This window comes from Hippocampus comes, unplaced genomic scaffold (genome assembly GCF_001891065.2).
Source record: "Hippocampus comes isolate QL1 unplaced genomic scaffold, H_comes_QL1_v1.1 scaffold298, whole genome shotgun sequence".
NCBI lineage: Eukaryota > Metazoa > Chordata > Actinopteri > Syngnathiformes > Syngnathidae > Hippocampus > Hippocampus comes.
In genome coordinates, this window is record NW_017805417.1 from 150537 (window position 1) to 161046 (window position 10510).

Here is a 10510-nt window from a genome sequence, read left to right on the forward strand (position 1 = left end):
TATTCCGCCGGCAAACGCGAGGGAGCTCAGGCCGCCGCCACTCACTTCTCAGGGAAAGTGCGCGAGCAAGAGCCGCAACAAGGACACCCGGGGGCGGCTTTAAAGCTCCAGCCTCCCGCCGCTCAGCTTCTCCCCTCATACTCTTCTACCTCCGGCGGCGGGAGCGCGGCTCCAGTCAGTGGCGGCGCCGGCCCCGGCCCCGAGACGTTTGGTCCGGCTGCTTCGAGCTCGCCCGTCCGCGCGCCGGCAGTTCAAACTTTGAGTGCCCAGCCCGCCGCTGCCGTTAGCTTCCAGCGGGCTGCCGAAGCCAGCGGCAGGACGGCGTCGCCCGGCTTGCAAAGTTTGAACGGTACCGCGGGAGCTGTCAAGTTGCTCAGCTCTGCCGCCTCGACAACAACGACGACAACAACATCAACAATAACAACGACGACGACGGGGGCGGCGGTGACGGCGACGGCGACGGCGACGACGACGATGGTGTAAATCATTGAGACGGCGAATAGCCCCCTTTCGGTCATGGCCGCCCCGGTCAACTTCCTTCCCGGAGCCCAGTCCGCGGCTCACCCCGCCCCCCAGCACAGACTCCCCAGCGCGGCTCAGAACGGCGTGGAGTCCAAAGGGGGATCTGTGGTACCCCCGGGGGCTCCCTCGCCGTCTCAGGTGGTGAACCACAGCAAGATGCTGGTGCCGGGTCAGCCCGCTTCCGGGAACTCGGTCATCCTGACTAGCACCCCGCCGCCCCCTGCTACAGCCTGCTCGCCCGTCGCACAGCCCCTCGTCCCCCCAGCGGTCAAGCCGGCCGTCAACGGGCTAGGCCAGGCTGCAGTGAGAGCAGCTGGCGCCGTCCACCTCCAGAGAGCCGGGACGGCGACCGGGAGCGTCCGTCCAGCTGCCCCTCACCCCCTGTTGGCCGTCCGGCCTCAGCAGCAGGCAACCATCCAGCTGCCCCCCGGGTTCACCATGCCCGCAGGTGAGCAGCTTGACCAACCCACACAACTCTAAATATTCGGATGGAAACCAGTCACCCGTCCATGTTTGTCGTGTGTCAGGTATGGTTCTGGTCCGCATCGAGACGGGTCAGTTGGTGATGGTGCCGCAGCAGGTCCTGGCCCAAGCGCAGGCCAAGACGCAGCAGAGCCCCGGCCTGACCGCCGTCCCACAGAGACCCGCTGGGCCCACCGCGCCCACTGCCATCCGGGTCAGCACCGCCGCTCCGGTGAGTCGTGATGACACCGCCTGATGCAAAAGTCGCTACGCACGCCAGGGGTCTCGCGTCTGATTTTGTGTGGGTGGGCGGGTGTGTGTGCACAGACTCCTGTTTCACCTCAAAACATCCGTCTGGCGACCCCCCCTCACACCAGACTTCAGTCTCCCTCCTCCTCTTCATCGCCATCCTCGTCCTCCTCGGTGCAGGTGAGACGCTTTCTCTTCTTCCAGTCTAATCCTAGCACGAGCTCGAAGGCAGTGGCACGCGACGACGACTCACGAGTTTTAATGTAAAATATCTACCAATCATCTCTTGTGGACTTAAATCCGGAGAGATGATGTATCAAAATGGCCCTACCGTCACCCATCCAAAAATCTGAACTGAAATGGAAGCCAGCAACCGCCTGTGAGAGAAACCAAGGATTTTGCACAAGCAATAAATGATTCTGCATTTACAATAAACAGTATCAGATTTATTCCTTCAGTGATTTCTGCTAAAATAAAGGCCAATGAGCCACAAGTTAGTTATCAACTTGCTGTACTAATCACTTTGACTTGCCATCTTTTAAGTGTCCACTATTACAACTCGACAACATTCTGCGCGTGTAAGTGCGGCGTATACACATGGTAGTAAGTCAGAAATTAGACGATAAAAACTCTGCAAAGTTTGTGGCTTTATCACTTCAATTTTTCAAGTTTCGTGAAACAATGATATGGAAATTTGATTGAGTGCTCACCTTGATTTCTTATGGAAGCCTTTCAAGTGCTTATTCCATATTTTGTTAAAAATTCCTCAAACTAGCTGGCCACTTGTCACGTTGCTCATGTCAGCATAGTGGGGGTGGGGTGCAATATCGTGGCACTGTGATGTTTGTTGATTTCATTTTTGTTCTCTTTCCAAAGGCCATCACGGTGACCTCCGGTGCCGCCGGTGTCTCGGTGAAGATGGCCCCGCCCCCGAAGGTGCAACCGGCATTGGCGGCAGAGGTCACGACTGCCGCACCCACAGCGACGGCCGCCACCGTCAAGCCGTTGGCGGCGGCGCCCGGTACCGGTGCCGCACCCGGCGGCAGCAGAGTGACGCTGGTGTCGCAGGTGCGTCCATTTGGTCGAGGGTTGCGGCGGCGAACGGGTCGGGAAACGTTCTGTTGTGCTTTGATGTCGACAGGAAATGCAGGAAAACGTGAAGAAGTGCAAAAACTTCTTGGCCACGCTCATCAAGCTGGCGTCGAACAACTCGCCCTCGCCGGACACTTCCAAGAACGTTAAAGCGCTCGTCCAGGACCTCCTCGTACGTTAACGTGCGCGCGTGTATGTGTGTATACACCACCGGGGTAATGTGCGCATGTGTGTGTTGGCGTGCGCGCAGGATGCAAAGATTGAGCCTGAGGAGTTCACGAGTCGTCTGCAGGCAGAGCTGAAATCATCCCCGCAACCGTACCTCATCCCCTTCCTCAAGGTTGTCATCGTCCTCCCGAATCCTGAACGAATCACAAGAAGCAGTTGGTGTCGATCATCTCCCGTCAATCATTGACCCTCCAATGTTTTACGTCTTCAGAAAAGTCTTCCCGCCTTGCGTCAGTCACTTCTCAGCAGCCAGCAGTCGCTGACCACGCCCCCCGCCTCCAGCTATGCCCCACCCATGAACGCCGCCATTCGACCGCGCTTACCTGTCGGAACGCCCGGCGTCCGGATGAACGCACCGCTCGCCACCGCAACGGTGGTGGGGAAAGATTTTCACTTTCCTCGCATGTTTTTAATGAAACCAAAATAAACAATTTGATTACAATGTTGTTGTTTTTTTTTTTTGAAGGCAATGGGTCGCAGCACGATGCAGGCAGTTCGTGCCCCCATAGTGGTGGGTGTGAGAACTCCAGGTGAGTGTTGGCAAGTCTTCCTTCCAGCAGGTGTCAGTGTGGCGCCGGGGCAATGCAATCGGCTCACCGCGCTGGCCTTTTGCTTGTTTTGCGCAGGTGCTCTGATGCGAGGACCCGCCGCCATGGTCGGTAAGAGTGTGGTCACCTTGGCGGCGCCAGCCAATCAGAAGAAATTGGGAGACCCGGGGGGCGGGACTTTCAGGTGAGTCAGGAATTAAATCAACTATTTTCCAATAAAAAAAAAAAAAAACGTATTAATGCAAAATTAATACTTTTTGAGGGGGAAAATTAATAAAACAAGTTGGAATTTAAGAATTAAAAAAATAAAATCCAGGGGAATAAAATTGCATCTTTGCAAGAATTTTCTATAGACTCTCATAATGTTTTTCATTTATACTGCAATGGGAAACTTTGCTCTTTGCTCCTATGATGGTTTGCCTTGTCTTGTGCTCAAAAAAAAATTGTGGATGTGGACAAAATTGTAGGGAACCCCATTAAGGCTTTGAGACTTGACTTTGTTGCAGAGACGACGACGACATCAACGACGTGGCCTCCATGGCCGGTGTCAACCTGAGTGAGGAGAACGCCCGCATCCTGGCCACCAGCTCCGAGCTGGTGGGCACCAAGATCCGTTCGTGCAAGGACGAGGCCTTCCTGCCCGCCGGCCTGCTGCACCGACGCATCTTGGACACAGGTGAGCGGGTGCAAAAGGCCTCGCTCGGGGTGGCAAACTTGTCAAGATGGCGCCAAGGAAAGAGAAAAGCTGCGGTGGCTGATCAGCCGCCGATAGGAAAGGTTGCGCGTGCTCGTTTGACGAATTTTCCCGACTCTTTTCACTTCTGGGCCGTCAGTTGGTGCTTTGTGTTGCCAGCAAGCCTGCGATTATGCTACATCACCAGGATTCCTGGAGAAATCTTCAACAATTGGAAAAACAAGGCCGTCGTTGGGATTCAAATTCCTTCAAATAATCATTCCAAAGTCTTCAAAATGATATCCAGGATTCAATGATTGGAAATACTCTCCAATCTCTTTCTTTGAAAAACGATTGACTGACTGACACGTGGCAACGTCATTTGACTTTTTCAAACCAGTTGATTTCTTTACATCATCTCTTGTCCTTTTATACAAAACCGTCTTATATTTTTTTATTTATTTATTTTTAGAAAAGCATTTTGTAAACCGGTGGTGTTAATTTGCTAGCGAGGTAAACCGCATCAAATTTTTGAAGGTTTGCAAAGCGGCGCCGTCCTTGCGCTGACGAAGTGACGAGTTGTTTTGCCGATGCTGTGTTGCGTGATCAGCTCGCAGGCTCGGCGTGAGCGAGGTCCCCCTGGAGGTGGTCAACTTGGTGTCGCACGCTACGCAGTCGCGACTACGCTCGCTGCTGGAGAAAGTCACGGCGCTAGCTCAGCACCGATCGGACGCAGTCAAGGTGACGCAACGACGCAGTAACAACCCGACCCGAAATCCGATGACGGTCGTGCGAAATGCCGCGACGCGAGAAGTACCCTGCTAACCCGGAATGTCACGGCGCGCTTGCTATTGCGGCCAGGACGAAGAGCATCACGAGCAGACGAGCGATGTTCGCTCCCAGCTACGCTTTTTCGAGCAACTGGAGCGTCTGGAGAAGCAGAGGAAGGACGAGCAAGAGAGGGAGATCCTGCTCAAGGCCGCCAAGGTCCAAAGCACGAGTCCGAACGCGGCAGCGCGCCGGCAACGCTCGGGCTGACCGTCCTGGGCTTCATTTGCGTGTGTGTGCGTTTGTTCGGCAGAGTCGAGCCAGGCAAGAGGATCCCGAGCAGGCCCGTCTCAAGCAGAAGGCCAAAGAGGTTCGTTTGATTTTGGTGTTCACAGCAGACGGATGAATTGGTCAAAATGACCGTTGATACCCGCAACCGCACGATAAGCACTCGGAGGGAGACAAACGTGGATCGGGAAAATGGGATTTGATCTTTGAACTAGTTGGATGTTTTTGTTGACAGATGCAGCAGCAGGAGTTGGCTCAGATGCGCCAACGCGACGCCAACCTGACGGCGCTCGCCGCCATCGGGCCCAGAAAAAAACGCAAAATGGACTCGGCGGGCGGTGGCGGCGCCGCTGCCGAGGTAACGCCTCACCGCCAAAAAGTACAAGTTTTAACGGTCCAACGGTTCATCGGTTAATCAACAATCGATTTGCAAATTAGTCCACTTTTTTTTTTTTTTTTTTAAATCATTGATTTGCCTTTTGGAGGGCATTGTTTAATTCAAATTGTCTAATTGCTCTTATTTCAGCCTCTCGGGGGTAAACATTGTCCCATTTCTGTCTTCTTCCATGAGAGCAGACGGATTAAAAAAAAAAAAGATCAAAATAAGACATTTCCAAATGTCTGCTTTTATTTTTTTGGGGGGGGGAAAAACGCTTATCAACACTTTTGCCGATCTTTCTGATCGCTGTTAGGCACCACACCAGGAACTGAATCATCATCGGTTGATATTTGTGCATTTTCTGCACAATCAATTTGAAGTACAGTGGTCCCTCGTTTCTCGTAGTTAATGGGGACTGAAACCACCCGCGATAAACGAAAATCCGCGAAGTAGCGAACCCCCCCCCCGTATAGGTATATGTACATGTGTATGAGTATAAAAAATATTTATAAGGCCAAATTTAATGGTATACATGCATGTAGAAGTACATTTTGTAGTAATTAACATTACTTAATGCTGTATACTCATAGATTTAAACATGTATAAGTTAGGTTAGGTTAGTGTATGACTAACAAAATACAGTAAACATATGCACGTAGTACTCTATTTGTTGCACTGTGTGACTCGCTATTGTTTTGCTGACTTTCGCTGCTTCTCGCGGACCATTTGTGGACTTTTTGCGGACTTGGTTTAATTAATTTTTTTTTTATGAATATGTTTGAAAAAAATCCGCGATAAACGAACCGCAAAATAGCGAGGGATCACTGTAATGTCCTGTTGTGGAATAAAGGGATGGAAAATACATCTTTTTTTTTTGTATCCGACAAATCCCCCAAATTATGTACAGAGGACTCATTCCCACTGGCCCCTGCTGTCGACTGCAGTTGACATCAAAATACTCTTGGCCTTGTGACCGTCACGTGAGCAAAGCCAGAAAACGAGTGACTGCAATTTCAGTCGCCAGCAGGGGCTGGTGGAATGTCAAGATGGCAGCTCCCTGACATGGATGAAAATGGGCAGATTCATCGAATTGCTTCTTATTGCACCAACGCAATATTCATCAGAAGTCACATCACACACACACACACACACACACACACACACACACACACCAGATAAAGGAAATGGATGAGTGGACACTTGAGTTCATCAACCCGACTCAAGGAACGGTAAATGAGCACACACGTTTGCGGTGGCGTGAATGTGACGTGCTCCTCTGTCGGCAGGTGTCGTCCGGGTCGTCGGCGGCCTCGTCCGCGTCGTCTTTGTCCTCGCCGCGGCAGCCATGGCGTCAGCGCATCACCAGAGTCAACCTCAGGGACTTGATTGTTTGTCTGGAACAGGACGGCAGCACCGCACGCTCGCTAATGCTCTACAAGGCACTGCTCAAGTGAGGACGCATCCCGGACCGCTCCCTCACACTCTAGGAGTGAAGGTGGACCCACAACCTGGACGCCCCCAAGTCCACACACCGCCGCCCCCCCACCCCTCCCTCCCAAGATCATCCGCTGACGTGTGCCTTCCCCCGTCGCCACAGCAACACTTCCCGTAGTATCACGTGACCACATGTGGGGCCGGGTCAGACGGCGGCCGTAAGTGTTCGGCTTAGCGTCGGAGCTAACAAGCGACAGCTCGGATTTGGTGGCAGCCCATCTGTAAAGGGGTCTTGGGCTAAATGCGCGCGCTAGATTTCAGAACACGAAAATGGGGTTCTGCCCACACACACACCAGAATCTAACCCATCAGAGGTTGAGCCGGCCGATCAACATCATGACCTGACCATCAATGACATGCTAGCAGTGACAGGAACTTTTTCCATGTAACACTCAAGCTAGCTGACTGCTTTGCTAACATGCTAAAGTAGGGCGGACACGCGGTGATTGTTCAAGTCAAGTCGGTCGGCTAAGAAGCAGAAAGAGGCGGCGCCCCGGAGCCGCTTTGGTTCTGGCCTCCTGCGCAGTGCCACAGCAGCACACTTTCTTTCCACTTTGATCTTGTAGTGCGAAATGCAGTTTTTCTTCACTTTTTAAGACTTTTTGCAGGTTTTTAATGTTTTCTTTCTTTTAGTTCTTGTGATGAGCGCCTCGGTCGGTCGGTGCCAACTTTTACGATTATTTATATTTCCTACATTCTCTACTCAACCATGGACTTTTACACCTGTTTGTACCTTTACTCAAATGAAATAAAAGACCTTTGGAAAGTGCGCACGAGTCACATGAGCGGGCAGTGATGTCACTGTCATGATGTCATTGCACATGGGTGTCACCATGGCGATGGCTGGGCCCAGCAAAGTTTTGCGCTAATAAAAAGTTGAAGCAATACAATTTATGCTCTTATTTTGAAATGATTCGTCATCATTCAAAAAGAAGGTTTTGAGGTTGAAAAGCATCGGCAAGATGCAATGAATTTTTGCATTTTCCAAAGTTGGATGTTGTAATCATCATACATCAGTTTGACATTGCGCCTTTCAAAAAAGTCAAATGGGCTTTACAACCCCCCAAAAACAAAGACAGACCAAACAAATAAACAGGTGAAATGGTTAATGGTTTGTTGAAAGAGGTCCATTTTGAACAGTTTTTGGAATGATGTGGAGGGGGGAGTTCCTGTCCCCAAAGATCCAAAGTACAGGGATTTCGGCGTGGGAAGGGTGACTGTGCTGCACAGAGGTGTGGGCAGGTTTTGAGGGATTTGTTGGCGATGAGCAGGCTCTTGAAGCGGGTTTGTTGTTGTATGGGTGGCTGTGGGTGCAGACAAGTCGTGAACATGACGGGAACTTACAAATTGGTCCGCAAAGCTCCCGAAGCAAAAATTCTTGGGAGAGTCCAAAGAGTGAGGGATTGTCATGAGGCACCGTGCAAGTGGACGTTGGTGACACGCCGTTTCCCAATGTCGTGCAGGATTCACTCATCAAAGCGTTGAGTGTGTTAATAATGCTCGAACTGACCCAACTAATTTCGAAGTGACGTCACGCAGAAGGCAACCAGGAAACCCACTGCTGAGTCAGTCATGTTTATGATTTGAATGAATGTTGATTGTGCCATTTGGTCGGGCACTTGACAACCACTTCTACAAGAGGCAAAACGTTCTCACTTCAAGTTGTTTATTTGTCACGCTAAGCCATTGTTCCATGCAAACGACTCTGCTAACAGTTTATTTGTCACGCTAAGCCATTGTTCCATGCAAAACTGGCGTGTAAGATAATTGATTTAACAACGAACGTCCGCCAAGCTAGCTAAATGCCATCACGCAGTACTGTATAAACCAGACATGCTAATCAAAATTAGCACCCATGTTACGGAAAAGAATAAAGCTTCTAACAACACGCAGGGTGTTGTCTACTTATCTTGTATGATTACTATTCGCGAAGGTAAACGAAACAACGGCATGTCAGCGCTTATGTGAAGCTCTCTTCAGCCTGCTAACCAACGGCGAGGTTGGTGACTCGCAGCCAGAGCAACAGCTTGGCTCCCGGTGATCGATCGCTTTTCTTTTGTGTGGGCGTCAAATCACTGGCGTCAAATCACTGGTTCGTAAAGATTTGCGGGAACTGTTACGTTACAGCCAACAATGACATGCGTACAAGTGAGACGAAGGCAAATGACGTTTTGTTGGGGTTAGCCTTTGAACACTGTATGTCCAACGGCAATGCATTGTGGGAGTAGCAGAAAAGGCCAAAAATACACTTACAACAAAAAAGCAAAAATACTACCTAATGCCAGTTATCTATGCTCAAAAAAGAGTGGGAAGAAGGCTAGACTGATTAAATCCCACCCCTTCTCCATATTGTCCATATTTATATATTTATTTTTCATCTATACCAATAAAAATACTGAAGATAAGTAATAGTGACCATAAAAGTTACCATTACATGGTGATAACATAAACTATTATTATTATTAAATGCCATCATTATAAATCAACATAGACGGGACCCAAAACAGATCCAAAGAGCCAACAACAAAAAAAGAGTACCAAGCAAGAGTAAACCTACATATATAAATAATCAGAAACACTCCTGAGCACCTCGTGACCATCTATCACATCTCCATTTCATCGTGACAGTCGGACGTTTGTGTTTTGTTCGGAATTGATTAATTTGTATCCATTGTTTTTAGACCTCAAGTAGACTGATCATCATTTTCATCGTTTCACCCCAGACACCTGGGAATGACATCCTGTTTGTGCCAATGTCATTTTTTAATGTTTTGTCCTAACTTGACTAAATTGATGTCCAAGGTGCAAACTTATATGACAAGTTCTTCTCCCGGTTGAAACCAGCAAAGAAGAAGAACTCTTTGTCTTAGGAACAACCGCATGTTTGGAAGTGAAAGCGATCTTCTGTGGAAATTATTGTGACGCTTTTTAAACGCGCCCGCGGTGGCCGGCCAGCGCACTCCGGTAGTGACGTCACGGCCTCATCGACAAACATGGCGGCGACGCTGGGCCGAAGCTTCTTTGAGGTCTGCGCGTTTGAGCGGGAAGCCGTCCAAAGGTTCCGAGATGTCCAAATCAAACTCGGTAAAGTCAACGCACGCTTGGATTGTGTCCTGTTGAACGCGTCCAACGTCTGGCAACAACCTAGTTAGACAAAAAGACATTACGCTGATGGCACATGCTAACAGGAGCCGGCGGCCGATTACGCTCTGCGCGCGCGCGTGTGTGTATGAATGGACCGCAACTTTAATCGTAGTGTTTAATTTTGTTGTGTACAAATTTGATGAAGCGACATCGGCATGTCCTTAAATACCTTAAACGTAAGTTCTACAATAGATATAAATCTTTGTGTATTTATAAATGAAATATTTAGACGAGACCGCCCCCCATATTGAGGCATTTTCAATACGGCAATATTGTGGCCATGGTCACATTTTTATTGTCAGCCAATCGGAGATGGGCTTCACAGAGCAGTGGAGGAGATTTGTCGGGAGATTTGGTGGCGTTTCCCGTTAAGACTTTTTTTCAAGCACTCCAAAAAGCCACGGCCTGATTTTCTAAGTTGGTGTGATGTGCGCAGCTCCAGCGCCCGCTGCGGGAGCCGTGAAATTTCCAGATTCTGCCGGCGCCTTCCACTATGACACCGGCGGCGGTGACAAAGTGCACTCCATCACCAGCAACAGATTCATCTCATGGTCAGTGGCACTCACCCTATTTTTATCGGGATTTGCATTAAGATAAGATAACCTTTATTTGTCCCGCACTGGGGAAATTTGCAGTCTACAGCAGCAAAATTGGCGCGGGGGG

General features: G+C 49.9%; 3 protein-coding genes across 4 annotated transcripts in view; all 3 read left to right on the forward strand.

The window, feature by feature from the left end:
• The window catches only part of LOC109518251 (transcription initiation factor TFIID subunit 4-like), a 1806-nt gene extending 1290 nt beyond the window's left edge, over window positions 1-516 (forward strand). The window contains exon 2 of the mRNA XM_019873990.1: window positions 1-516. Coding sequence (XP_019729549.1) covers window positions 1-483 — 483 coding nt within the window. The 3' untranslated portion in view covers window positions 484-516.
• The window catches only part of LOC109518249 (transcription initiation factor TFIID subunit 4-like), a 15241-nt gene extending 7769 nt beyond the window's left edge, over window positions 1-7472 (forward strand). The window contains exons 2-16 of one of the 2 annotated variants that reach the window (XM_019873984.1): window positions 493-970; window positions 1050-1216; window positions 1312-1413; window positions 2110-2301; window positions 2375-2497; window positions 2576-2665; window positions 2765-2929; window positions 3020-3083; window positions 3180-3285; window positions 3608-3777; window positions 4385-4515; window positions 4636-4761; window positions 4856-4912; window positions 5066-5188; window positions 6496-6663. In XM_019873984.1, coding sequence (XP_019729543.1) covers window positions 517-970; window positions 1050-1216; window positions 1312-1413; window positions 2110-2301; window positions 2375-2497; window positions 2576-2665; window positions 2765-2929; window positions 3020-3083; window positions 3180-3285; window positions 3608-3777; window positions 4385-4515; window positions 4636-4761; window positions 4856-4912; window positions 5066-5188; window positions 6496-6663 — 2238 coding nt within the window. In that variant the 5' untranslated portion in view covers window positions 493-516. Of the gene's footprint in view, window positions 1-492; window positions 971-1049; window positions 1217-1311; window positions 1414-2109; window positions 2302-2374; window positions 2498-2575; window positions 2666-2764; window positions 2930-3019; window positions 3084-3179; window positions 3286-3607; window positions 3778-4384; window positions 4516-4635; window positions 4762-4855; window positions 4913-5065; window positions 5189-6495 lie in introns of those variants that run through there. The other variant, XM_019873985.1, reaches the window with a different exon arrangement.
• A 2182-nt stretch (window positions 7473-9654) lies between these two features.
• Window positions 9655-10510, forward strand: part of nup160 (nucleoporin 160) — a 10644-nt gene continuing 9788 nt past the window's right edge. The window contains exons 1-2 of the mRNA XM_019874022.1: window positions 9655-9787; window positions 10284-10398. Coding sequence (XP_019729581.1) covers window positions 9697-9787; window positions 10284-10398 — 206 coding nt within the window. The 5' untranslated portion in view covers window positions 9655-9696. The remainder of the gene's footprint in view (window positions 9788-10283; window positions 10399-10510) is intronic.